At 35.7% G+C, this 27,980-nt stretch overlaps 1 protein-coding gene across 1 annotated transcript; it reads left to right on the plus strand.

Annotated features, from left to right (window-relative positions):
- Nucleotides 1-11,075: 11,075 nt before the first annotated feature.
- Nucleotides 11,076-27,947, plus strand: LOC131257327 (glucose-1-phosphate adenylyltransferase small subunit, chloroplastic/amyloplastic-like). Its single transcript, XM_058258228.1, has 9 exons — nucleotides 11,076-11,345; nucleotides 23,060-23,356; nucleotides 24,455-24,724; nucleotides 24,862-25,041; nucleotides 26,178-26,281; nucleotides 26,376-26,487; nucleotides 26,893-26,991; nucleotides 27,131-27,250; nucleotides 27,706-27,947. The coding sequence occupies exons 1-9, from the start codon at nucleotides 11,076-11,078 to the stop codon at nucleotides 27,820-27,822; spliced, it is 1,569 nt and encodes a 522-aa protein (XP_058114211.1). The 3' UTR covers nucleotides 27,823-27,947.
- The last annotated feature ends 33 nt before the right edge of the window (nucleotides 27,948-27,980 follow it).

The raw sequence follows: 27,980 nt of genomic DNA on the forward strand, positions 1-27,980 counted from the left end.
CCGTGTTGTCCATTAACTAGTCGATCAGAGGCAAGGGGATGCTGTCCTTCGAGTAGGCCTTATTCAGGCCTGAGTAGTCTACACAGACTTGCTACTTCCGGTTTGCTTTCTTGACGAGGACCACGTTTGTGATCCAATCTTAGTAGAGCACCTCTTCGATGAATTTGACACTGAGGAGCTTCGACACTTTATCTGTTATAGCAAATACCTCTCAGAGTTGAATGCTCTTCTCTTCTACTTTAGCAGCCTATGATCTGGGTCTACGTTCAGCCTGTCGACTATAACATCAGGAGAGATGCCTGACATGTCTACGTGTGACCATGCGAAGACGTCCTTATGCTGCTGCAAGAAAGTGATCATCTGAGACCGTTGCTTAGAATTCAGCGACAATCTAAGCTAAACAGTTTTATTGGGGTCAGCTTCCTCGAGTGAGACGATCACCAAGTCCTCCAAGGAGGAGTCTTCTGCAGCAGCTCTGGGATCGAGGACATTCACGGTGAGGGTCTGCTTCACTGAACCCTTTCTAACCATAATGGAATAACACCTCCGGGCTTTGCACTGGTCTCCTCAGAGATACCCAACTCATCCCTCTATAAGGAACTTCATCATGAGATGATAAGTGGACATGACTACCTTTATTGCGTTAAAGGATGGTTGGCCCAGTATGACATTGTGCACTGATGACACGTTCACGATGAGGAAGTCTACCAAAAGTGTAACCTGATGATGCCCCTCCCCTGCTGTCACCGGGAGGGAGATGGCTCCTTTAGAGATCACTTTATCTCTGGCAAAGCTGTGTAAGGGGTCTTCACAGGTCGGATGGGTGTCCTATCGATCCCTATTCTTTCGAACGCCTTAGAATAGATGATGTCGGCTGAGTTGCCAGTGTCGACTAATATGCGATAGACCTTGTGGTTAGCTATGGTCATCGCTACCAATAGTGCATCATCATGAGAATGTTGCATGCCACGTGCGTCATCTTCTATGAAGATCAGGCTTCAGGGGCTTACTCGAAGTTCTTTCCTCGGCATTTCAGTCAAGTGGATGTAATGCTTGAGGTCCGAGCTTCGAGAATAGGCTTTGCAAGCCCTACTCGAGTCGCCCCCTCTAAACGAACCGCCATAGATCGTGTGGATCTCTATAAGGTTTCCTGTGGTCTTGCTTGGCTACTATTCTCTCTGGCTGTCTTCTCTTCCTTTGTGTATCATTGCAAATGACCCTTACGAATGAAGCTCTCGATTTCATCTTTGAGATCCATGTAATCACTGGTGTTGTGACCGTGGTCACAATGGAAGCGGCAGTACTTGCACTTATTTTATTGGCCTGCCCTGGCCTTCATGCATACTGGCCATTTTAGAAGCTTCTGGTCCCTGATGTTCAATAGAATCTACTCTGGGGATGTGTTGAGGGGAGTGTAAGAGCAGAATTTGCCCTCAGGCCTCCTACTCACCCAACAATCACGAGAGACCCTATCGTCTGGCCTCTTACTTGATGACTAGGGCTCTTCATTCCTCAGCCTCTTCCCCTTAGATGATTGCACTATGGCCTAGACATTTTTGTGAGAGTTGAAGAATTTCTCGGCATTAGTGTATTTTTGAGCTCGACTAATGAACTCAGCCAAGGTAGTCGGTGGATTATTCCCAATTGAGAATACGAACTTCCCTTCCTTAAGTCCGCTAAACATGGATGAGAGTGCCATCTTTTCATCATAGTCATCCACTAATAATGCCTCTTCGTTGAAGTGGATGATGAAGTCCTTTAATGACTCCTTGTTCCCCTGCTTGAGGGTGAATAGATGGGTCGTCGACTTCCGACTCTTCTTACAAGAGATGAACTAGGTAAGGAATAATCTACTAAGCTCTGCGAATGAGCCGATCAATTTTGGCTTAAGTTGTCGATACCTACCCCAAGCAGACCTGGAGAGAGTTATTGAGAAATCCTTGCACATCATTTTGTCCGTGGCCAACTGGATCTGCATCCACGAACGGTAGGATTCCACGTGTTTTGACGAGTCTCCAGACCCAGAGTATTGGATGACTGGAGGGATCCTGAACATCGGTGGCATCACCTTATTCAATATTTCTGAGGTGAAGGGAGGCTCAGTCTCTTCCGTCATCGCTTATACCGCAGTTGGGATGGATGCAGGCTATTGGTTCTACTGCAGCGCCTTGATCTGGTTGCGAAGTCCTTAAACTGAGCTTCCCAAGGATTTTGGTTTTTGGCTACTGCTTCTTGGGGAGCCTCCGCTGCCTCAGGTGCTCTACCCTGTCTTCTCCTCTCCAGTCGATGGTTGAGGTTAGATGGGGCTAAAGCCGAAGTCGTGGACACATAGAATGGTTCTGCTTCCCGAGCAGGTTCTAGGACTCGGGCAAACCGATTCTGGGATGCAACATTCTACTTAGGATTGGGAGCTCGTGCGACTGATCTTAGGACACCCTGACCCGAGAACTAACTTGTTGTGGTGGTTCCTTGGGTGCTGGGGTTGCCTCCACTACGTTAAGAGGTGGCTGCCAACTTTATTGCGCCTTCATCCGACTAATTTCATCCCTCAACATCTGAACTTCATTCTGCAACGCCTTGTATTTTCCTTCTCGGCTCCGAGTCCGGTGGGATGGCCCTATCAGAGCCGACAGTATGCAACAGCAAAGAAGATTGATGTCATCCACTTAGCTCGGGTGCCATTGTTGTTACCTTCTTCTTTCCTCTCACCATTTCTGGTAAAGTTTTTTACCTTTTTGTTTATGTCTCATAGATGGTGCCAAAAAATGTTGAGGTCAAAATCTGGAGCACCCTCCACTCAATGCTGAGAACTCAGAACAAATCCTGGCCTTGCACAAAAAAGTGAGTAAAGGAGACCCTAACTTAGACAGGGGACCCTCTGATGCCTAAGTCAGGCTAGGGAATCTGGGTCTAAGTTATGTAGTGTAGAGAGAGGGTGCGATATGTTACGTACCTACTGCAATGGGGTCCCTTGGTATTTATACCGGTGCGTCGGGTGGATTGTGTCCGTCAATCTCGGCAAGATGTACTCAATCAAGTGGATATTGCAATCATGGAGATATCCTTCACAATCTTTGGATCACAATCGCATCATGTCTTAATGGGGCATATTACTGGGCGTGATCTTCGGCTGACATCCATACTTGGGCTGATTTCCCAACTCAGTACTTTGAACTCATGGTCGAATGGTCCTCATCCAGGCTCGGACTCATCCTATCTAAGTCTACGACTGAGCACCGGTAGTCAGGGTTCGTAGTCAAGGTATTGGGATCAGAGTCAGTCAAATGTGCCCATCCCGGGCCTTAGTCCTCAGCCTTTAGGTTGGAGGTAAGTTCTGTTCGGCTAACTCACAGGCGCGGGTCTTCGGATGAGGATTCTAGCTCCAGGTCATAACTCATCAAGGGAGAGCTCGGTTAAGCCAAACCTCTGTAACTTAGGGTTTACCCAGATCCAGAGTAATGTTTTCCTTCCAAGGCCTGCCTTCCGAGCTCTGAGCCCTAACTAATCGACTTGACTCCTCCGAGTCGGATTTCCCCATAACAAATGTTGTGAGGCACTCCTTGATGTATGTGTCTTTATATGTGGCATTAAAAATTTCCTAAGGTCTGATGTAATATTCATTTTCCATCCAACTAGTTAACCAGGTCATATAGGCCTGAATAAAGAGAAAACAAAAATATGAGTTTAGATTCAAAACTTTCGTAGCTCGCATAAAGTTTTTAATGGTGAATACTCCAATGCCACTCTTAACTTATCATGCCCCAAAAATCAGTACCCGAGTACAGAGACTTTGATCCTGAATTCATATGTATGAATCTAGTAAAGATCACAATTTGTTTAATGTTCACCAATGATCAACAATCAGATTAACTTTAAATTAATGGTATCAAAAGTTAAACAAAGATAACTAAACATACAAATAGATGGCTAATATTCAAAATATACAATTTCAAGAGTGGTATCCACCCAACTAGGAACTATATAAGTCACAATAATTATTCAGTGACACCAAATTATGAACTCTACGAAGCTAAGGACTTCAATATATACATGACAAAAATCGAATAAAATGTAAAGTCTTATGTTTTCACCCAATATTCTTAAAACATTACGACAATGGTGCAAGTCAATTTAAGCCGTTTGAGACCTCAATGATACATGCATCCATAATATCGTCTGTTTAGTATTTTAAAACATCGTCATAGATATGAGTAAATAGCAAACTCAGTGGTTTTATTTTTTATCAACGCAATCAAGCATTAGCAATGATAGCATTATAAAAGAAAGAATTCATAAGTTAATTATTTAAATGCATGGATGACACGATGATATGCACAATGGTTGGCCTGCAATATAACCCATCAATGTTTAACATGATGAATGCCTGAGAACACAATAGTCATAAATTTTTCACATTAACGTTATTGCTATATACACAATAGTTGGCTTGCAACATAACCCAACAATATAATGATATGTATTGATGCAAAAATCCGATCCACCCTTTTTAAACCTTCGAGTACTTGCATAGGAGGAAGATAAGGGAGACCCTAGCTAGAGCAGGGGACCTTCCGATGCCAAAGTCAGGTTAGGAATCTGGGTCTAATAGTATTGAGGGGTTTGGGTGAGAGAATTTTTGTGTACCTTTATGTGTATATGGGCCTCTTATTTATAACCTTTTAAGGGAGGTGACGTATATGACAAGACATCTTAGATAGTGATTGCGTATTACGGAAGATATCTTCCTCTGGATGTGTCATGATTAATTTTCTGAGATCCTTAGTGAATATTTTGGAGGATAATCATATCCTATCTTAATATACTGTAAGCATATTTGAATTTTGAGGAGGTGGTCTATCCGAGGCCGAGGCTGATGTCGATATCCGAGGTCCAACTCCAAAGTTGGTAACAGAGGCTAAAATTGACCTCCAAAGTTGGTAATCGAGGCTGACCTCCGAGGCTGAGGTTATTTTTTGACTCTCAAGCAATCCATAGTCTTCGATTTTGTACATCTGGTCAATCTATTTTTACTCATAACAGTAGCCCCTACTTCTGAGCGTTCTCCAGAACTCGGGAAGTAAATTAACATAAACTAGACATGGTGTGATTCCTTTCACCGAAGAGGTTAGATGAAGTAAAGCTAGTGGGCCGAGTAGTTGTAAGATCGATAAGTCTATTTTCAGTGGTAGATTGCGTACGGTAGAATTAATAGGAAGGACTTTTCTTCTCTTCAAAAGAGGGAAGCCCTAGACGTTTATATGGTATAGGTCGAGCACTCGGTAGAAGGATTTTCTTCCCTTTTACCAAGGGAAGTACTTATTATAGATCTCGCAGTCTAAGTAGTGTTACTAATTAGTGGTGCAACCTCTTCTCTAAGGGTTGAGGACTGTTTTTCCCTTGCATTAGGGGAAGTCCTCAGTAATTCGTGTAGCTTGGATTGTAAAAATTTGAAAGAAGTTCTCTTTCCCTGACCTAGGGAAATTCTTTTATTGTAGAAAATTGTCGAACCGTAAAAAGCACGGCGATAATGTTGCAAGTACCTTTTTCCCATTTAGAAAGGGAGGTCACCCTCTTTGAGTACGTTGGTTAGTCGATGCACTCCTGGTTGGATGACTTTTTAAATCCTTAGGAATAGTAGATCTTTTAAGTGATCAATATTCCATGGGTGAGGTAAGAGCCCCCATGTCTTATAGTCGATACGCCCTTCAGTATTTGATGTCAAGGTCAGAGTTAGCTAATGAGCCTTATTACCGAGCTTGTTTAATTGGTTTAACTTGACTTCTTTTATATCTACTCCAATTCGGTGTTCAAGGGAGTATACCGATAGAAGTAACTTTTTGGATGTCGGTTGGTATGCTGGTAGGGTTGGGCACCCTTCTCGACTAATGATTCAGGAAGAAAGCTTTTTTCTTTCTTTTCATCATTGTAGTTTTCTGGTAAAGTAGGAATGACTTTGATGTCGTTCCCACTGATGGCGAAAAACTGTTGATGTAAAAATCTAGTCTATCCTTTTTAGAACTTCTAATACTTGCACAGGAGGAAGACGAATGAGACCCTGGCTAGAACATGGGACTCTTTGATACCAAAGTTAGGCTAGGAATTTGGGTCTAGGAATATTGAAGGGTTTTGGGTGAGAGATTTTTGTGTATATTTTTATGTAGATGGGCCCCTTATATACCTTTTAAAGGAGGTGGCGTATATGGAAAAGCCTCTTGGATGATGATTGCGTATTACGGAACATATCTTCATCCAGACGTGTCATGATTAATTTTCTGAAATTCTTCGTGAATATTTCGAAGGATAATCATATCATATCTTAATATACTTTAAGTGTATTTGAATTCCGAGATGGTGGTCTATTTGAAGACAAGGCCGAGGTTGATATCCAAGGTCAAACTCCAAAGTTGGTAACTGAGGCCGAGGTTAGCTTCTAAAGTTGGTAATCGAGGTCGACCTCCATGGTCATGGTCTTTTGGTGACATTCGAGGCCAATGTTATTTTTCGACTCTTAAGCAATTCAAAGTCTTTGGGTCTATACAACTGGTTAGTCCATTTTTATCCATAACAATATGTATGATTCACCAAATAGTTATTGTTTCTGATTGAATCAGCAGGTTGGTGAAGCTAAGGTACGTTCATTTTATCAATAGTCATTAAACGGATTCACGTATCTCATGGTGCCATACAGTAGCCCTTCACTAGTGTCCCTAGATATAATTTTAATTTCATCACCCAATAATATATATAACTCAATCGAAATAATATTAGAGCTTGTCACCCAATAACAACCATATAAACTAGATTGAAGGTTGTCACCTAAACTCCAAATGTAGAGAAAGCACGCCACTCAAACCATTAATAATATGATAGGATCGCGACATTTATCGGTGATTAGTGGTCAGTACGAGTAGGCTTGTCACCCAATGTTTTACCATTATGGAGGGCTCATTACCCAGTGTTTTACCAATATGGCAGGCACATCACCCTAGCGTAGGTTGACAGTTTGGATATAGTGTCTGATATTACCATGCCTAGCTCATGAGTCTTTTTGGGATTGTAATGAACTAACAGTTAATAGACTTAATTCAATGGTAATAGTCATATTATAAATTTATTTCAATGTTATACAACCACCAAACATAAGAATGACTTAGTCATAAATTGGATTGATCCGATCACAATGGGAGACGTAAGACAAAATCGACATTTGGTGTGAAGCATCTTGTGTAGCTCCAACTACTGTCGGTCGTTCATGTTCAACCTCGGTCGACCATATCAGTTTGGAGTAGCTAACCCAGGGCCATTCACTTAACATTTTTTACGGTTCGATCCACACGACTACAAATCATATTATTAAATATATAAAAATAATCATGAAACAACTTAATATCACAATAGAGGTCCATCAACCGAATATATTTACAAATCAGTATAATTCAATGTATATCAATATGATCCAACATATATCAACATCACTTATCAATTTATATATAAGAGTTCTAACAATAAAAGTTTCATGTTGTTACAGCATTTTATCAAACATATTTCCCTACTATCAACAAGTAACAGTATGATCATAGTAATAAAGCAATTCAAACATAAATAATATATGACTCTTATAACTAACTAAAAATCATTATCTAGCACTATAAATGATTGATAAAATGAAACTTATAAAAATAATTTACACCTTATGAATGAATTTTTCATTTTTCGAGCATATAAGATTAGCACCCGATATAGGGTTATCCTAGTGTCACGAAGTGGCCCAAGTTTCATGGGGCGAACTATAATGTCTGTGAGTTTATCCATTCTATACATCTACTTCATCTTATTTTAGTGCGTGAGTCCAAAAATGATATAAATCAAAAGTTCAAGTGAACCATACCACATAAAACCATTAGATTGAACACTCACTTTTGAAAACTTACTGAGCCCACCGAGATATTTTCGGGGCCCATCATGATGTTTTATTTGCCAACCAAATTGATCATAACATCACAAAGACCTGTACAAAGGGAAAACACAAATATAATCTTGATTGAAAATTTTTGTGACATCAAAATGTTTTCAACGGCATTCAATCTTCACTATTTTTTGTAATATATTAACGTGAGATTAGTATATATTAGAGTGTATTTTTATCAAATCCGATTGTATATATTATGTATCGGTATTACTGAAGATACAATATAATCATCATTTTTATCGATTCTATAGGTATACAATCTTTCTTTCAAAATACACTTGTTAATCTTATGTACGGTGGTTTAATCTTATATATGTTGAATACATACTTATCATTAGTAGGTTTAGAAAGATCACCATACACTTATATGATATACAATTGTAAAAATGATATAATTTTATTATATGATATACAATTTTATTATAATATATTATAATATTATATCATAATATAATATATAATATATAATATATACATATAAGGATATATCATAATATGTTATATAATCTATACAATTATAATATATTATATTATAATATAATATATAATATTATGATTATAATATATCCATATTATCATATAACTAATTATAATAATTATTATTATGATAATTATAATTAGTTATAGTAATAATGATATTATTATATGATAATATAACTAATCATATAAATAATTATAATATCATATAGCTAGTCATATTATCATATAACTAATCATATTTTCATAATATTCGATTTTATGTTAATCACCATAATATATTATATTATATAATATAACTTAATATATAACCAAAAATTATTTCAACAATTATAGGTATAATATGTGTATCACTGTACACTATTATTGTAAATAGTGGGGTCCACTTGAACTTGAGATCTAACTCATTCTTTTACTCATACCATAAAATGATCTCTCAAATGGTTGGACGGTATGGATACAGCACATGCATCATGGTGGGTCCATAAATGAATGGTGTGGATGAAATAGGTGGGGTCCATGTCCCACGCTGGACGTACACATCAGTTATATAGCTGTTGTATGTTGCAACTACAGCTGCTGCAAATGGAGCAGGTGGGTCCCACGTAAGGCCCACCATATTTATTTGTAATATATAATATTATAATATTATATATATATATATATATATATATATATATATATATATATATATATATATTGTTATCATAATATATTATAACTATGGTATATATCATATTATGTATATTATAATATATGATAATATCATATTATAATACCATATAATATATTATAATTATATTATATGATATCATATATTATACCATAATATCATATTACATTTTATATCATAATATCATATAACTTATACACCATTAGTATAAGTTATATGATACAAAATGTATAACTTATATCATAATATTATATTATATTATGAAAATTGTATGATTGTATAGCATATAACTTATAAAATATGTATACAATCATATCATAACATAATAATTATATACCACATTAATCATGAATACAATCATTATATTATGTTATTAATTCATAAAAGTTATATCATATGTTTTGATAACTTATATTCGTATATTATGAATAGTATGTATTATGTTGATAACTTATATACCATAATATAACGATTGGATTTAGCTTAGATTCCTTGACTATATTGAATACACTACAAATACACTTTCATTAGTGTGGTTTATCGTTAATATTTTTTATGTATACGAATTGTTATCGATTGTATAATAAAAATACAGCAAAACCGATGAACAACGTAGATAAAATACATACATCATGGTGGCCCCACATGGATTTGACGACCTCGCGCCACATGGATATTCTTATGGCAGGTGCAACAGTCAATCTGCTTCCGTTAAAAATGGTCAATACCATATTCATCGCTCAACAACTGTTATGTTACTTCGGTATTTGGCAGGAAAAAATTTTCAATGCCATATCAGCCTCCAGTTAGTACAAGTTCTGCTGATTTTTATCAATCCAAACCGTTAATGTTATGGACCTCACTGAGAATAGTCAATATTAAAAATCTTCCAACCAACGGTGTTTTAAGAAAGAAAATAAAACACGATCTCCATGCAATGTATAAAAGGCCAAACATTCATATCATATGATCTTTCGAAATGTAAATTTTTGGTGAATGTCTCATTCAAAATTATTAATAAATAGTGGATTATTAAACAGTGGGCCTCAAGTACGAACTTAAGGCAAGAGATGTACAAGGCACACATTACAGCCCGATCATTACATAATACTTAACAGTATCTAGACTCGTTCCCAGACGGCACATTTGTGTGAGATCCTTGGTTGTAATCGTCTACAAGACCTATTTTACGTAACCATACAACACCTAGTCTTTATCAGGACTACTATGTTGTATTTATGCTATCCAATCCATTGATCACGTGAAAAAATTATGGCCATCGAAAATTCAGAACATCAGACTCATAAAAAAGCTCAAATGAACTACACGAATGGGAACAATGTAAAATTTCTCCTAAAATATCTCAGTTCATACGGTGTGGTCTACTTGAATATTTTATTAGGATAATTCTTGGTATTTTCTCCTTATCTTGGTGAGTCACACCAGATGAACCTATTTGATGAAACATTCCCACCATGATGACTCCACATATGAACCTATGGTTGCTGTCCATAACCATTATTATCTGTGGTGTCGCCCATCTAAGTTCTTGATGCATCTGATTATTTGTTTCAGAGCATAAGTATCGATGGGAGACATGATGGACGCAGTAAATTTTCTGCAGATAATATGGTGGGCCACAGACTCGCACATGGTGAGAAATATCGATGGTTAGAAAAGACTACCATTGGTCGATATTCAACGTATACAAATGGTTCCTTTGAGGATAGTATTGAAATTTACTAATAATAGTTATTATCACACGGTATTCTATCTCATAAACAGATCAGATTTGAAGAAGTATTTTAAATATGCATATGCCGAGAGAAGTGAATGCACATCTCATGTGAGCGAGTACACTTACCATTCTGCGTTCTCCACAAATACCTCACATTCTCGTCTTCTTCTCTCGAATCTCTACAACAAAAGAACTTTCTCTATTCCACACATTATCAGATGATGATAGCGTCCATTGCATTGTCCCAAATCCCAATGCCGAATTCCTCATATCACATTTCAAAATTTTCAACGCCATTCCTAAGGCCTCCAAATCAAAGCCTCGCATCCTCTTCTGCATCTCATCTCTATGGGGAAAAGCTCCCTCCAAAAGTGATTTTCACTCTCCGTAAAATCTCTTTCGATTTCAGAACCCCTGTCCTAGTTTCTCCGAAAGCGGTTTCTGATTCTCAGAATACGCAAACATGCCTCGACCCAAACGCCAGCCGAGTGAGTTCATTTGCTCAGTTTAAGAAGTTTTCTTTTATCTTTGGAATGGAATTCTGTTTTGAGATTAGTTTTTTATTCATTTTTATCTTTTGATATTTTCTTATTTGGATTGTATGTTGAGCAATTTGCGAGAAATGCGATTGAATTTTGAATTTTTGAAGGATTTGGTTAGAGATCTATTTTTTGCTGATTTTCTTTCTTTTTCTTTTTCTTTTTTAAATGATATTCTTGTTTGATTTGATGGGAATCAATGAAAATGTGGTTCGAGAAATGATTCGAGAGTCCTAAGATTTGTGAGAAGGGCAGTTTTGTATTTATTATTATTATTATTAGTGCAAGTGTAGTAGATAACCATTGTCATGTGGGGCATGTGGATGATGACTTCATGTGGATAGGATTCATCCCATCCGTTAGGTCAGCCACTTTGATTTGATTCATGGTTCAAAAAAAATTGACTGATTCAATACTCAGGTGAGGTACACTACAGGAAGATCAAATCCACTCATCTGATGCCTCACAAGAGGATGAATGGATGCCATGAAATTCAAAAAATTTCAAAACTCGTGTGAGCCACACCACGTAAATTTTATAATTTTTAGTGATGATTTTACTCTATTCCCTATGTTGTGGTCCATCTAAATCTTGGATTGGACTGACTTTTTTGGATCCTTAGTGAAAATTTAGTGGCACACATGATGTATAGGGTGCATCTAATGCATATTCTTCGTCAAATGGTGTTTCTTTTTTTTCTTTTTTTTCCGAAGTTGTTAATGTTTTAAATCATTTAATAACAGACTATTTGTCAATACTATCAACAGATTACTTGATGCTATCGAGTAATGTTGATGTCATTCATAGATTCTCGATCCTATCGAGAAAATTTAGAAATTTTATTTTGGTTATTAGAACATTTTTATGTTACTATTTGATGGCATCGAAGGATTTTAATGTCATCGACAAATCCTCGATGGGTATTGATGCTATTGAAGATTCAATCGAAGATGCGTACAGAATAGCATAAGTACACAGTTAATTTCTTATTCTGGTTATGATAGTTTATACATCGGGTGTAATAGAAATTTGGGGGGAGAGAAAAATAGAGAGAGAGAGAGAGAGAGAGAAGATGTATTAGAACTTTCTAGTCATTCCTAAGGGTTCAAAGGCATAACTAAGGTGTGTGGAAAGAGATTCGACGCTTATTCAAATCAGTAAGCTATTATTTATTATAAGTTTTTACTTTCATAGTGCATTACTCACCGCTTTGTACCATGAATTTTTCATGCAATGCTTCTTTCACATAAGATTTGAATTATTCTTGTTTAGAGTTGGTTATGCGATTAAATATACTTAATTCATCTCTAGTTGTTTACATGGTTTCCAACATATGGTATCAGAAATAACATTAGAAAGTAAATCGAATCTACAAGTAACATATCAATGGCATCTAACCCAAAATTTTATATGAATAATTATTCCAGTAAAAATAATTTTGAACTATGAAAAATTAAGATGAACAGTATCATAGTTCAACACTGATTAGATGAAGTTTTTCTTAAAAAATGACCAGAATCTATGACAGAAGAAGAATAGAATAGATAAATAAAAAAGTTAGAATATCTATCCAATTGTGCTTAATGGATGACATCTTCTATAATGTTATGAGAGATGAAACTGCAGTACGTATATTGACAAAATTAGAGAATATCTATGTGAAGAATTTTCTTGAGATTTGTTCGTAATTAAAGCTATAATTGTTTAGTCTGAAGATGGCAAAGAGGGCGGATGTCTGAAGCCCACACTAGTAACTTCAATATAATATTATAATTATTATATTGATATATAATTATTATAATTAGTTATTAGTAATTATAATATCATATAACTAATTATAATATGATAATATAATAATTATTAATTATAATAATTACTAATAATTACTAATAACTAATTATAATAATTACTAATATGATAATTATAATTAATTATAATATTAATTATATTATTATATGATAATATAACTAATCATATATCTAATTATAATATCATATAACTAATTATGTTATCATATAACTAATCATATTTTCATAATATTCGATTGTATGTTAATCACTATAATATATACTTCAATATATAACTTATAATCAATAAATAAATTGTATTATAATATGATTGTATTATGATATTATGAATATAATCATAACTTATAAGATATAATTCATTATATTATAAAATACAATTATATTATTAAAATGACATGGCATCATCACAGCCCTATTATACATAATATAATATCATATTATATATAATATTATATAATTATATAATATTATATACTATTATATATTATACTTTGACATATATCACAATTATATTCATTTTTGTATGGTTGAAACGCATGATAATATGATATTATTATATCATATTAAAAATATACATATAATATTATAATATATTATATTATACATATTATAATATATTATAATGCGATTGTATATCATATAATATAATATATAAACAATTATAATATTATATCATAATATATCCATATATAATATATAATATACATTATTATGATATATATTGTATATTATATTATCATATTTGTATAATATATTATGATAACTATATATATATCATATAGTGTATATAATATATTATAACTATGGTATATATTATATTATATATATTATAATATATTATAATTTTATTATATATTATCATACATTATACCATAATATCGTAATATCATATTATATTGTATATCGTATTATGTATAAAATACCATAATATATTTTATAACATTATGGATAATTATGATATTATAATATACATAATATCATATAACTTATACTAATGGTAAACATATTCTATAAGTTATAATACTGATAAGTTATATGATATAAAATATATAACTTATATCATTTTATTATAATATCGAATATTAGTATAACCATAATATATCGTAATATTAGATTGTATTAAGGAAATTGCATGATTGTATAACATATAACTTATAAAATATGCATACAATCATATCATAATATAATAATTATATACCACACTAATTATTAATACAATCATTATATTATGGTATTCATAGAAGTTATATCATATATATTGATAACTTATATTTGTATATTATGGATAGTTTGTATTATGTTGATAACTTATATATCATAATATAACGATTGTATTCAACTAAGATTCCTTGACTGTATTGAATACACTAAAAATATACTTTGATTAGTATAGTTCATCGTTAATATTTCTTATGTATACGAATTAATATCGATTGTACGATAAAAATACAGCAAAACGGATGAACAACGTAGATAAAATACATACATCACAGTGGCCCTACATGGATTTGGCGACCTCGCGCTATATGGATATCCTTGTGGCAGATGCGACAGTCAATCCGCTTCCATTAAAAATGGTCAGTACTGTATTTATCGCTCAGCAACCGTTGTGTTATTCCGGTGTTTGGCAAGAGAAATTTTCAAGTATCATATCGACCTTCAGTTAGCAAATATTCTAATATTTTTCATCAATCCAAACCATTAATGTTATGGACCTCATTGAGAATGGTCAATACTAAAAATCTTCTAACCAATGGTGTTTTAAGAAAGAAAATAGAATACTTTTCCTATGTAATATATAAAAGGCCAAACATTCATATCTTATGATCTTTCGAAATATAAATTTTTGGTGAATATCTCATTCAAAGAGATTAATAAATAGTGGATTACTAAACAGTAGGCCTCAAGTACGAACTTAAAGTAAGAAATGTACAAGGTACATACTACAACCCGAGCATTATATAATATATAACAGTATTTAGACTCATTCTCAGACGGCAGATTTGCGTGAGATCCTTGGCTGTAATCGTCCACAAGACCTGTTTTACGTAGCCGTATAACACGCAATCTCTATCAAGCTCACTATGTTGTATTTATGACATCCAATCCGTCGATCAGGTGAAAAAATTATAGCCATTGAAAATTCAAAATATCAGACTCATAAAAAAATTCAAATGAACCACACGAATGGGAACAATGTAAAATTTCTCCTAAAACATCTCAGTTCATACGGTGTGGTCCACTTGAATATTTTATCAGGATAATTCTTAGCATTTTCTCTTTATCTTGGTGAGTCACATCAGATAAACCCATTTGATGAAATATTTCTACCATGATGGCTCCACATATGAACCTATGGTTGCTGTCCATAACCATTATTATCTATGGTGTCACCCATCTAAGTTCTTGATGCAGCTGATTGTTTGTCTCAAAGCATAAGTATCGATGGGAGACATGATGAACGTAGTAGATTTCCTGTAAAGAACATGGTGGGCCACAGACCCTCACATGGTGAGAAATATCAATGGTTAAAAAAGACTACCATCGGCCGATATTCAACGTATACAAATGGTTCTTGTTAAGATAGTATTGACATTTACTAATAATAGTCATCATCACACAGTATTCTATCTCATGAACGAATTAAATTTGAAGAAGTATTTCAAATAGGCACGTATGGAGAGAAGCGCATACTTATATCTCGCACAAATGCATACACTTACCATTCCACGTTCTCCACAAATACGTCTCTTCTCGTCTTCTTCTCTCGAATCTCCATAGCAAAAGAACTCTCGCTCTGTTCTACACACTGTCAGATGGCGATAGCGTCCGTCGTACTGTTCCGAATCCCAACGCCGAATTCCTCAAATCACATTTCGAAATCCCCAACATTATTCCTAAAGCTCCTAAACCAAAGCCTCCCATCCTCTTCTTCATCTCATCTCTACGGCGAAATGCTCCCTCCAAAAGCGATTTTCGATCCTCGCAAAACCGCTTCCAGTTTTAGAAATCTTGTCCTGGTTTCTCCGAAAGCAGTTTTTGATTCTTGGAATACGCAAACGTGCCTTGACCCAAACGCCAGCCGTGTGAGTTCATTTGTTTAGTTTAAGAATCTTCCTTTTGTCTTTGGAATGAAATTCTGTTTTGAGACTAGTTTTTTATTCATTTTTATCTTTTGATATTTTCTTATTTGGATCGTATGTTGAGAAATTCGCAGGGAATGCGATTGAATTTTAAATTTTTGAAGGATTTGGTTAGAGATCTGTTTTTTGCTGATTTTTTTTTCTTCTTTTTCTTTTTTAAATGATATTCTTGTTTGATTTAATGGGAATCGATAAGAATGTGGTTCGAGTTATGATTCGAGAGTCCTAAGATTCGTGAGAAGGGCAGTTTTGTATTTATTATTATTATTATTAGTGCAAGTGTAGAAGATAACCATTGTCATGTGGGGCGTGTGGATGATGACTTCATGTGGATGAGATCCATCCCGTCCGTCAGGTCAGCCACCTTGATTTGATTCATGGTAAAAAAAACTGGCCGATTCAACGCTTCGGTGGGGTACTGGGGTACATCGTAGGAAGATCGAATCCACTCATCTGATGACTCACAAGAGGATGAATAGATACCATGAAACTCAGGAAATTCCAAGACTCGTGTAGGCCACACCACGTAAATTTTATAATTTTTAGCCACGATTTTACTCTGTTCCCTATCTTGTGGTCCATCTAAGTCTTAAATTGGATTGACTTTTTTAGATCCTTGGTGAAAATTTAGTGGCAAACATGATGTATAGGGTGCATTTAATGCATATTCTTTGCCAAATGGTGCTTCTTCTTCTTCTTCTTCTTTTTGAAGTTGTTAATGTTTTAAATCATTTAATAATAGACTATCTGTTGATACTATCAACAAATCACTCGATATTATAGAGCAATGTTGATGTCATTCATAGATTCTCGATCCTATCGAGAAAATTCAGAAAATTCATTTTGGTCGTTGAAACGTTTTGATGTTGCTATTTGATGGCATCAAAGAATTTTAATGCCATCGACAAATCCGTAATGGGTATTGATGTTATTGAAGATGCGATCGAAGATGCGCGTAGAATAACATAAGTGCATATTAGTTTTTTATTCCGATTATGATAGTTTATATGTCAGGTGTAATAGGAATTTGAGGGGGAGAGAGAGAGAGAGAGAGAGAGAGAGAGAGAGAGGGAGTATTAGAACTTTTTAGTCATTCCTAAGGTTCAAGGGCATAACTAAGGTGTGTGGAAAGAGATTTGAGGCTTGTTCGAATCGGTAAGCTACTATTTATCGTAATTTTTTACTTTCATAGTGTATTACTCACCGCTTCGTGCCATGAATTTTTCATGCAAGAGTTCTTCCATGTAAAATTTGGATTGTTTTTGTTTGGAGTTGGTTTTGTGTTAAGTGTACTTTGCTTAATTCATCTCTAGTTGTTTACATGGTTTCCAACATATGGTATCAGAGATAATGTTAGAAAGCAAATCGAATCTGAAAGCAACATATCAATGGTATCTAACCTAAAGTTCTATGTAAAAAATTATTCCAGTAAAAATAATTTTGAACTATGAAAAATTAAGATGAACAGTATCATAGTTCAACACTGATTAGATGAAGTTGTCCTTGAAAAATGACCAGAATCTATGACAGAAGAAGAATGGAACAAGATAAATAAGAAAGTTAGAACATCTATCCAATTGTGCTTAAATGATGATGTCCTCTATTATATTATGAGAGAGAAAACTATAGTAAGTACATTGGCGAAATTAGAAAATATCTATGCGAAGAATTTTCTTGAGATTCGCTCGTACTCGAAGCTATAATTGTTTAGTCTGAAGATGGTAGAGAGGGCTGATGTTTGAAGCCCACACTAGTAACTTCAATATGTTGATTTATAAATTGTTGGATGTAGAAGAGATGATTAAAGATGAGGATTATGCATGTATATTGTTGAATTCTCTTCTAGATTCGTATGAGTTATCCAATGACTCTTTATGCACCGGTAGAACAACTATTAGTGTTGAGATCGTTATCTCAGCCCTTTAATCGAAGGCAATGAAAAAGAAAAACGGTAACGTGGGTGTTTCTATATATGCATTGGTTACAAGAGGGAGATTTTAAGCCGAACAGTGGATCTTCGCGATCGAAGTCCAAATCTAAAAGCAAGGGCAATTTGAAGTACTAGAATTATAACATGTCACAACACATGAAGAATGATTGTAATAATCCTAAGTTGAGAAAGGAGAATTCAAATAATTCTTCTAGTGAAGAAAAAAATTATGAAATCTAATGAGAAAATAAATGGTAGTGACGTGCTGACTACATCAAAATTTGGGTACTTCGACAAATAATGAATTTTAGATATGGGGGCTTCGTACCACATGATCTCTCATCGGAAATGGTTCACTAATTACAGTGAGTGCGATGGTGCCCAGGTGTTTATAGGCAATGATAATGCTTGTAAAGTGATGGGCGTTTGATTTGTGCGCATCAAGATGTTTGATAGCATGGAGTGTATCTTGACCGAAGTAAGATATGTTCCTGAGTTGAGGAAGAGCCTAATATCTCTAGGAGCATTAGAGGCTCTTGGGTGTAAATTCAACGGTTTCGATCATGTACTTAAAGTTTCAAAGGGGATACTCATAGTCATGAAGGCACAAAGAAATGAAAACGTTTACAAGTTGATCGAGAGTATTTCATTAAGTGGAGTTGTAGTGTTTGTAGTGAATTCCACATCCATATATATATATATATATATATATATATATAGAGAGAGAGAGAGAGAGAGAGCATGCACGCTTAAGCCACATAAGCGAGAGGGGCATGAAGGTACTTCCTGACCATTGTTTAATATCAATTTTTTTAATGCATTGATGTTAATATATGCGATCATTGTATATATGGTAAATAATTAAGGTTGTCTTTTGAGTCTAGAAAATATGTTTGTAAGGGAGTTCTAAATTATGTACATTCTAATGTATGGGGGCCGGTGCCCGTGGTTTTTGGTAAAGGGTCATCATATATTGTCACATTCATTAATAACTATTTTAGAAAAGTGTGGATTTATTTCATAAAAAATAAATACGATGTTTTTACCAACTTCAAACGGTGGAAGGTGGTGATGAAAAAACAGTTAGGATAAAAAATGAAAGTGTTGTGGACAAGTAACAATGGGGGATTCGCTTATGAATAATTCAAGTACTATTGTAAAGATGAAGGGATTCGGGGGCACAACATAGTATGCCACACACCAGAGGAAAATGATGTGGCTGAGCAGATGAGTCAGACTCTCTTTGAGAGGACTTGATGCATGATCAGTAATGCTGGGTTACACAATGAATTGTGGATTGATGTTATTAATATGGCTTGTTACTCAGTGAATCGATTCCCTTCTAAGTCCATTGAATGTAAAATTTCAGATGAAGTGTGAAGTGGTCAACAGGTAGATTACTCGAGATTGTGTATATTTGGTTGTGATACTTACACTCATATATCGCTAGTTGAGAGAGATTACCTGTACTAAATGGCTAAAAAGTACGTCTTTATTGGTTATGGTAATGGTGTGAAGGGATACAAGCTATACGACCGAACCACACTAAAAATTATCCTTTATTGCGATGTCAAATTCGATAAAGGATGCTTGTTCCGTAAGGATGAGCACATGGAAGTTGAAAAGTTGGTTGTGGATATTCAGTTAAATGGAGATAAGATATGGGTTGATACTGAGACATAAACATATGTACATGAGCAGGTGAAGCAGCCACCTATGAGAAGGAATTCGCCACGTGATTGCAGGTTACTGGCAAGATACAAGGATGACTCAATTATTGTATTGGCCCTCATTACGGATGATGGAGATCCTTCTACTTTTCAGGATGCTCTTAATAAGCCAAATGTCGAAAAGTGAAAAGCAGTAATGAATGATGAGATAAACTCATTGTATAAGAATAAGACGTGGGAGTTGGTGTAGCTTCCTATCGGTTGTAAAGTGATTGGATGCAAGTGGATCTTCAAGATGAAACAGGATACATACAAAGTAAGGTAGGTAGCGATGGAATATAGTCAGAGAAAAGATGTGGACTTCGTGAGATATTCATGCCAGTAGTAATGTAAGTATCTATCATATTCGTATTAGCGTACATTACCCAATACAATCTCAAGCTGGAACAGATAGATGTGGAGACTGATTTCTTAAATCGGGAATTAGAAAAACATATATTTAAATGAAATAATTAGAAGGTTTTGAAATACAAGGGTCATATAACAAGGTTTACAGGTTGAAGAGGTCGATGAATGGCCCGAAACAGTCATCTAGGTAGTGGAATAGAAATTTGATTCTTTCATGTTGAGTCAAAAATTTATTAGGAGAAAATACAATCACTATGTTTATTATAAGACGCTGAGTGATGGAAAATTCATTATTTTGTATTTGTACGTCGACGATATACTTATCATCAGTCATAGCATGTCTGAGATCAAGATACTAAAGACTCAACTATCGGGAACATTCGAGACGAAAGATATAGGGTTGCAAAGATGGTTTTCGGCATTAACATATATGGAGATAGTAAAATGAGCATGTTATAATTATCTCAAGTTGAATACCTTAAGAAGGTATTGATGAAGTATGAGATGGACAAGGCAAAGTCGATCAGTGTTCCCTGCGTGACTCATTTTAAGTTACTTGTGAACAACATCCCAAATAGATGAAGAAAAGCAAGATATGTCTCGTGTGCTTTATTCGAGTTCGATTGGTAGCTTGATGTATTTTATGGTTTTACAAGACCAGATATTTCACATGCGGTGAATGTTGTTGGTAGATACATGTCTAACCTTGACAAACAACACTGGGAAGTAATAAAATGCCTACTTCGATATTTTCGAGGTACGCAGGATGTTGTCTTATTATTTGAAAAATCATGGGATAAGTAATGTAGAGCAGGTCGTGGACAATTTCATGGCCAAGATGGACTTTAAAAGGCCCATTCAGAGGTGGAAGTGATCTAAACCGTCAGAACCTTAAAGTGGGCATATCTCGCTAAACTGAAATGAGTTATCGGATGTACCATTTATGCTTTTGAGGTAGGACGAGCAATGTCAATGCCATTGACAGATGCTCGATCCCATCAAGAAAATATAAAAAATCCTTGTTGGTTGCTAGAATGTTTTGGTGTTGCTATTCCTTAACATTGAAGGAGATTAATGTTATCGACAGATCCTCGATGAGTTTTGATACCATCAAAGGTAGGTCCCATCGAAGATGCGTATAGAATTTTATAAGTGCACAATTAGTTCTCTATTTCGGTTGTGATACTTTATATATAGGGTGTAATTGGGTTTTGGTAAAGAGAGAGGTATATTAGAGCTTTTTAAATTGTTCCTAAGGGTTCAATGGCATAAATATGGTTTTTTGGCAAGAGATTCGAAGCTTGTTTGAATAAGTAAATTACTATTTCTTGTAATTTTTGCTTTTATAGTGCATTACTCGTAGACATGTATTTATTAGTTCTTAATTAAGGTTTTCGCAAACATTCTGACCTTTTTGAGGACCTTTTCAATGACATATGGAATGGCCAATCATCAATCAGATCATTCATTTAATCGTACCATTGGAACAAGTCCGTGCTACAAGAATCATCTTAACCCTTTAAATGCGGCCAAATTGCTAGGATAATCCGTTGTTTGTGAATCAAAGATAGAATCATTGAACCAAAGTGCTAATTTGGAATCACAAGCAATACAAAGTGAGATCTATCACATGGATGTTTCAAGACAATGATTCAACATATATATATATATATATATATATATATATATATATATATATATATATATATATATATATATATATATATATGCTAGATCTTGACGGGTCATTTTCCATGCTATTGATTAGATGCTCAGGATCATCAGATTGTCGTGATTTTGCACCAGTGCTTACCCCTAGTTAGATGAATCAATGAATGGTTCAAATTGATGATGAGTCATTTCCTGTGTTATTAAAAACTTTGTGGTATTGCTAGTTTCGCATAAAAATGCATGTGTGCATCTTGTACCTGGATTCTTGTGAGCAGTTTTCCCACCATCTAATAATGGTAGGAAGGAATCGAAACACTCATTTTCAAATGCTTATTCTAATATACACATTTGAAATGCTTGCTAGTTTCCGACTGCCTTTGATTGGTGTGCTTATATGTGCATCGAAGTCATGTTGTAATTTTCTGTATTCTATTCGTTTTCTGAATGTACTCTGGTCGAGTGTTTGTTAGTACTTGCATTTTATTCAACTGTTAGCTTTTTGGAGGGAATAATTAGTGCTCTGTCCAAATTAACAGACTTCTCCTTTGGGTTTCACATTTTGGTGATCCAGATCGTTAATTTGGTTGGTCCTACCATGGATGGCTGATGTTGCAAGAAACCTTCCTGTTGAAGAATCCTAGCTTGCAATAGTTGGCCTGCAAATGGATGATCAAGGCACTATATAGGGCAAGAGGTTCCTATGCAATGGGATAAGTCCACCAATCAGATGGGTGGGATGGATTGTAGGCGTCTTTTGTCCATCAATAGTGGGCCCCACCAAATTAATGATCTGGATCAGCCTGCCCATTCGGATGAAATTCTATTAATTTGGGTGAAGCATATCATAATTTCTCTAGATTTTATAATACTAGCTTTGATTATTTGCAGAATTTTTGTGGCCGTTTGTTTTGGACCTTGGGTCACTGATTGGTTGATCTATACTTGGATTTTCTTTCTCAATTTTGATTGGGTGTATGCAATTCATTTACATTTTTTCCATGGACTTAAGAACTTTCTCTGTTTTTGTATGTAGAGTGTCTTGGGAATTATACTTGGTGGTGGTGCCGGGACCCGTCTATACCCTCTTACAAAAAAGAGAGCAAAACCCGCTGTTCCTTTAGGAGCAAATTACAGGTTGATTGATATTCCTGTAAGTAACTGCTTGAACAGTAACGTATCAAAGATCTACGTTCTTACGCAATTTAATTCTGCGTCACTTAATCGCCACCTTTCACGAGCATATGGAGGCAGCATGGGCGGATATAAGGACCAAGGGTTTGTTGAAGTTCTTGCTGCTCAACAGAGCCCTGAGAACCCAAACTGGTTCCAGGTAATGTACACCAACTCTACCCATCTGTTGCATATAAACACTATCTAGGAAAATGAATTAAGGGGTTCTGCTCATCAGCAAACATATAGCTTGCTTGGTTTGCCGATGAGTAGGAATATGTGCTTGGGGCACATGGTTCGACCTGGTGGTGCCTGCCATAGATTAGCGGTGGTGCCCCCATTGTCATCCAGGTTTGATGATCCTAACCGTTTTATATGGTGGCCTTATTGAAGAGTTGGGATCTTCTAGTATGCGAGGTTAAGGCACATCCCTGTCCACTATAGGGTCCATCATATCAATGGTTAGAATCAATGAACCATTGTTCGCATTTCATGCATGGGCATTTTATTTGCAACCAACTCCAGATTATTAATACTAGAGAGAGAGAGAGAGAGAGAGAGAGAGAGAGAGAGAGAGAGAGATATTCCTCAACCCCGTGAAGGGGAGGCGGAGACTCTGTAAGGCCCACTGTGATGTCCAGGCAGAAACAAAAATCAAGCAGCCACACCCCAGGAAACAATGAGAATGGAAATGCCTGTTGTTGAAACCTTGGTAGGCCTACTATGATGCTTCTATGCTATCAACCTGTTCATAAGGTTATTTCTAATAGGATTAATGAAAAATACAGATATCAGCTTGATCCAAAACTTCCATGGACTCCGAGAAGTTTTCAATAGTGGGTGTTCAATCCTATGTTTCTTCTAGTGTGACCCACTTGAGTTTTGGATTTTCCTTGTTATGAGTTGGCTAAACCGATAGATGGGGTGGATGTCACTAAAGTGTACGATCGACGGGTAACAGCTACATTGTGTGATTCCCAAATTACTTAGGATTTTCTTTAAAATGTCTTCCCATGCGCTTTCAATATTCAAAGTTTTCTGACCTAGGAAAACTAATTGCGGGGAAAAAATGTCTAAAAACTGTGTTAAATATAATATAAATTAGTGATTTCACTTTTATTGCATGATCCATTGGTAAATTGAGAGGTCGGTAATGAAACGTTTATGACTTGTTGCTGAGAAGCAGAATGTCCAATGTGGATATTTACTGTTTATCTGGTTATGGATTTGGCTGAATGGATTTGTGTGAATTTTACAGGGAACAGCTGATGCTGTAAGGCAGTATTTATGGCTTTTTGAGGAACATAATGTTATGGAATTCCTGGTTCTTGCTGGAGATCATCTATATCGAATGGATTACGAGAGATTTGTTCAAGCACACAGAGAAACTGATGCAGATATCACTGTGGCTTCACTGCCGATGGATGAAAAGCGTGCCACTTCATTTGGACTCATGAAGATCAATGAAGAAGGTCGTATAGTTGAATTTGCAGAGAAACCAAAAGGAGATGAGTTGCAAGCAATGAAGGTAACATTTCAGGAACTGCATTGGCTGAGGATGTTACTGTGCTTACACTGATGCTCATTGAGAATATGACTGTTTCTATTTCTGAGGATATTCAATAGATGAATTATTTATTTGTGTTTTTCCTCATGTTATTTCAGGTCGATACTACTATTTTAGGCCTTGACAATGAGAGGGCTAGACATATGCCTTTCATTGCAAGCATGGGTATTTATGTGTTCAGCAAAGACGTGATGCTGCAGCTACTAAGAGACAAGTTCCCTGAAGCGAATGATTTTGGAAGTGAAGTTATTCCTGGTGCAACCTCTATTGGAATGAGGGTATGTTGAAATGTAGTTGAATTATTCATGTGACTATACATCCTGTGCATATCTGGTGATAGTTTCCAATTCCACTACCCTTGAATGTTGGCATTTGCAAGTTTTGCTAGAAACCTTTGTGGCCTAGTGTTGTATCAGCAATTGCACTTTTATGATTGTGTAGAATATTTCTTTAAAAAATCCCCTACTAACTTCTTCATATGAACGCTTGTAAACGCCTTCAAATATGCAATGGTCATCTTATGTTGCACACTTATGTCATGTTTAGAATATTTGAGAACATTTAATTCACCACATTCACTATCCTCTTGAATATACCACAAAATAATTCCAGGAATGCAATAGTCAAAATCTAGGCTCCTAAATACAATTTCTGAAATTCAGGATTTTGAAAATCCCTGTTTCCAAACAGAACTGAAAATCTAGGAATTCAAATCATACAGATACAAAACTGGTTTAGTTACCATAATGCTTTCAAAGTAATCGATTCTATCATCTGTTTTTTCGTAGATATTTTGATGTTAGCTTGGTCTGTTTGGGTAGGGGATCCCGTATAATTGGGATTGAGTCTAATCCCTATTTTGGCAGTTCCTTACTCTTGCTCCAGTGGTAGACTCGAAGGAGTTTCAACGCCTGGTCAAGGGTTCGAGTACCCATAGGTGGTGAAATTCCACTAGCGTGAGTGCATGAGGTGTGTGTGTGCGTGTGTTAAAAAAAAAAAAAAACAAAAAAAAAAAAATAATAATAATAATTTTGGCAGTTCCCATGCCCCTCCACATAGGATTTTCTGTGCTAAAGTGGTATGTTTCCTCTGAATAAGTGCAATTAGCGGCATTTCAGGTTTTTTAATTTTTTTTCCTCCCCTAAAACTTCAGTAATTGCAGTTACTGCAAATCTGACATGGAGGGTGTGGGTCCTATAAAAATCAATATTAGGTTCAATCCCGATTTTGTAGGATCCCCTCCCCGAACGGACCCACTTTTTTTTTTTTTCTTTGGCAGTTGCATTATCAAATTCGCTGATTTCCAGTTTACTAATTGTTACTTAATCATGATATAAAATTCAAAGGTTCTTTATATTTGTTTTTTGTAGCCTCTGTATCTTGTCTAACTTATGGACATTTTGTTCAACCATAGGTGCAAGCCTACTTGTATGATGGCTACTGGGAAGATATTGGTACCATTGAGGCTTTCTATAATGCAAATTTAGGGATCACCAAAAAGCCTTTACCAGATTTCAGGTCCCTTTCTTGGATTGCAGAAATCAAGTTATTATCAGGATGGCCATGAATCCTTTATTGGGAATGTTAATATGAACCTACGCTCTTTGTGCAGCTTTTATGATCGTACTTCTCCTATCTATACACAAGCACGATATTTACCGCCTTCCAAGATGCTTGATGCTGATGTTACGGAGAGTGTTATTGGGGAGGGCTGCGTGATTAAAGTAAGTTACCTGCAAAAGATTCATTATTTGTTCAGCATTCAAAGTCGTGTGAGTTACTCTAAGAACAACCATCTGGATCTTACTCACCTCATTGGCACGTATGCACAAGGTCCAGTCTGTTCAGTTTGGCCTGAAAATCATGTTGACCCTCTCATCCAGTATCATACAATTGTGTTCGACCTGATTACTGGACTTGCCTTGATGTTGGACCATGATATATAGACATGGGGGCTTGCCAGAAGAGCATCACTGATTTCGCACACATACCAGTTTGGCATGTTTGGGGAGAACAGTATTTGGATTGTTACCATCACATGTAGCCATCATACTTCTCTTCATCTAGATATTTTACCCAACTATGGCACCTGTTGCTTCACATATGTTTTCATTGTTCTTTCTCTGCAGAATTGCAAAATTCATCATTCTGTAGTCGGGCTTCGTTCTTGCATTTCAGAGGGTGCAATCATTGAAGACACATTGCTGATGGGAGCAGATTACTATGAGGTAATTCTCTTATCAAATCTAAAAAGTTGTTTTTCATACAGTGCAATTGAATCATGAGTCCCAAGAAGCAGTATCACTATTTTATCTTTAAAATCCGAATCCATATTTCTGTCCCAAACTTAAAATACACTTCCATTAGACGGACGAGGACATGGAATTTCTCGCTGCAAGAGGTAGCATTCCAATGGGCATTGGAAAGAACACCCACATCAAAAGAGCAATCATCGACAAGAATGCTCGCATCGGAGAAAATGTGAAGGTTGTACTATGAACTCTATTTAATCTGTCTTTTATTGTCATTTATTTTGGAATGAAGTAAACCATCCAATGTGGGTCCAATTGTTCCCAACTATGATCAACAAAAATGTGTGGATAGGAATCCACTGTAGATTGCTGGTGGCACGAAAATGCATGATTGGATCATCACAATCATGCTATTTAGGGCATTTAAAAAAAAAAAAAATGGATGGGAGGAGAGAACCTATCTCCATTTTGCAGGCCCTTATTTGTGTAGAGACGTGGTCATCCAATCAAGGTAATATTCGTGCATGTGCAAGTGGTGGACCACTCATCCAATAGTCTTCCATGATCATAGTTGGGTCCTCTTGGGCACTGCATCTATGTTCACTCCATTACAATGTACAGAGAACAGACAGTAAACATACCTCAGATGTATTTTTGTACGAGTCCTATACTGAATTACTGCTCCTCTAGATCATCAACCACGATAACGTGCAAGAAGCGGCTAGGGAAACAGATGGGTACTTCATCAAGAGTGGAATTGTTACCATAATCAAAGACGCTTTGATACCTAGTGGTACCGTCATTTAAAAGCGGTCCGCCTTTTGAGTAAATGGTAAGAAAGAGTCTCGATTCCCTCGATTTCTGTTTTTTCAGTTTGAGTATAATTTACATTGCCCTTGCAGTATATGAGGCATTCGGATAAGGTAGGAGGATTTGAGGATCTCTTCTGTAAATATTTGTTTTTT

This window comes from Magnolia sinica, chromosome 10 (genome assembly GCF_029962835.1).
Source record: "Magnolia sinica isolate HGM2019 chromosome 10, MsV1, whole genome shotgun sequence".
In the NCBI taxonomy this organism is placed as follows: Eukaryota; Viridiplantae; Streptophyta; class Magnoliopsida; order Magnoliales; family Magnoliaceae; genus Magnolia; species Magnolia sinica.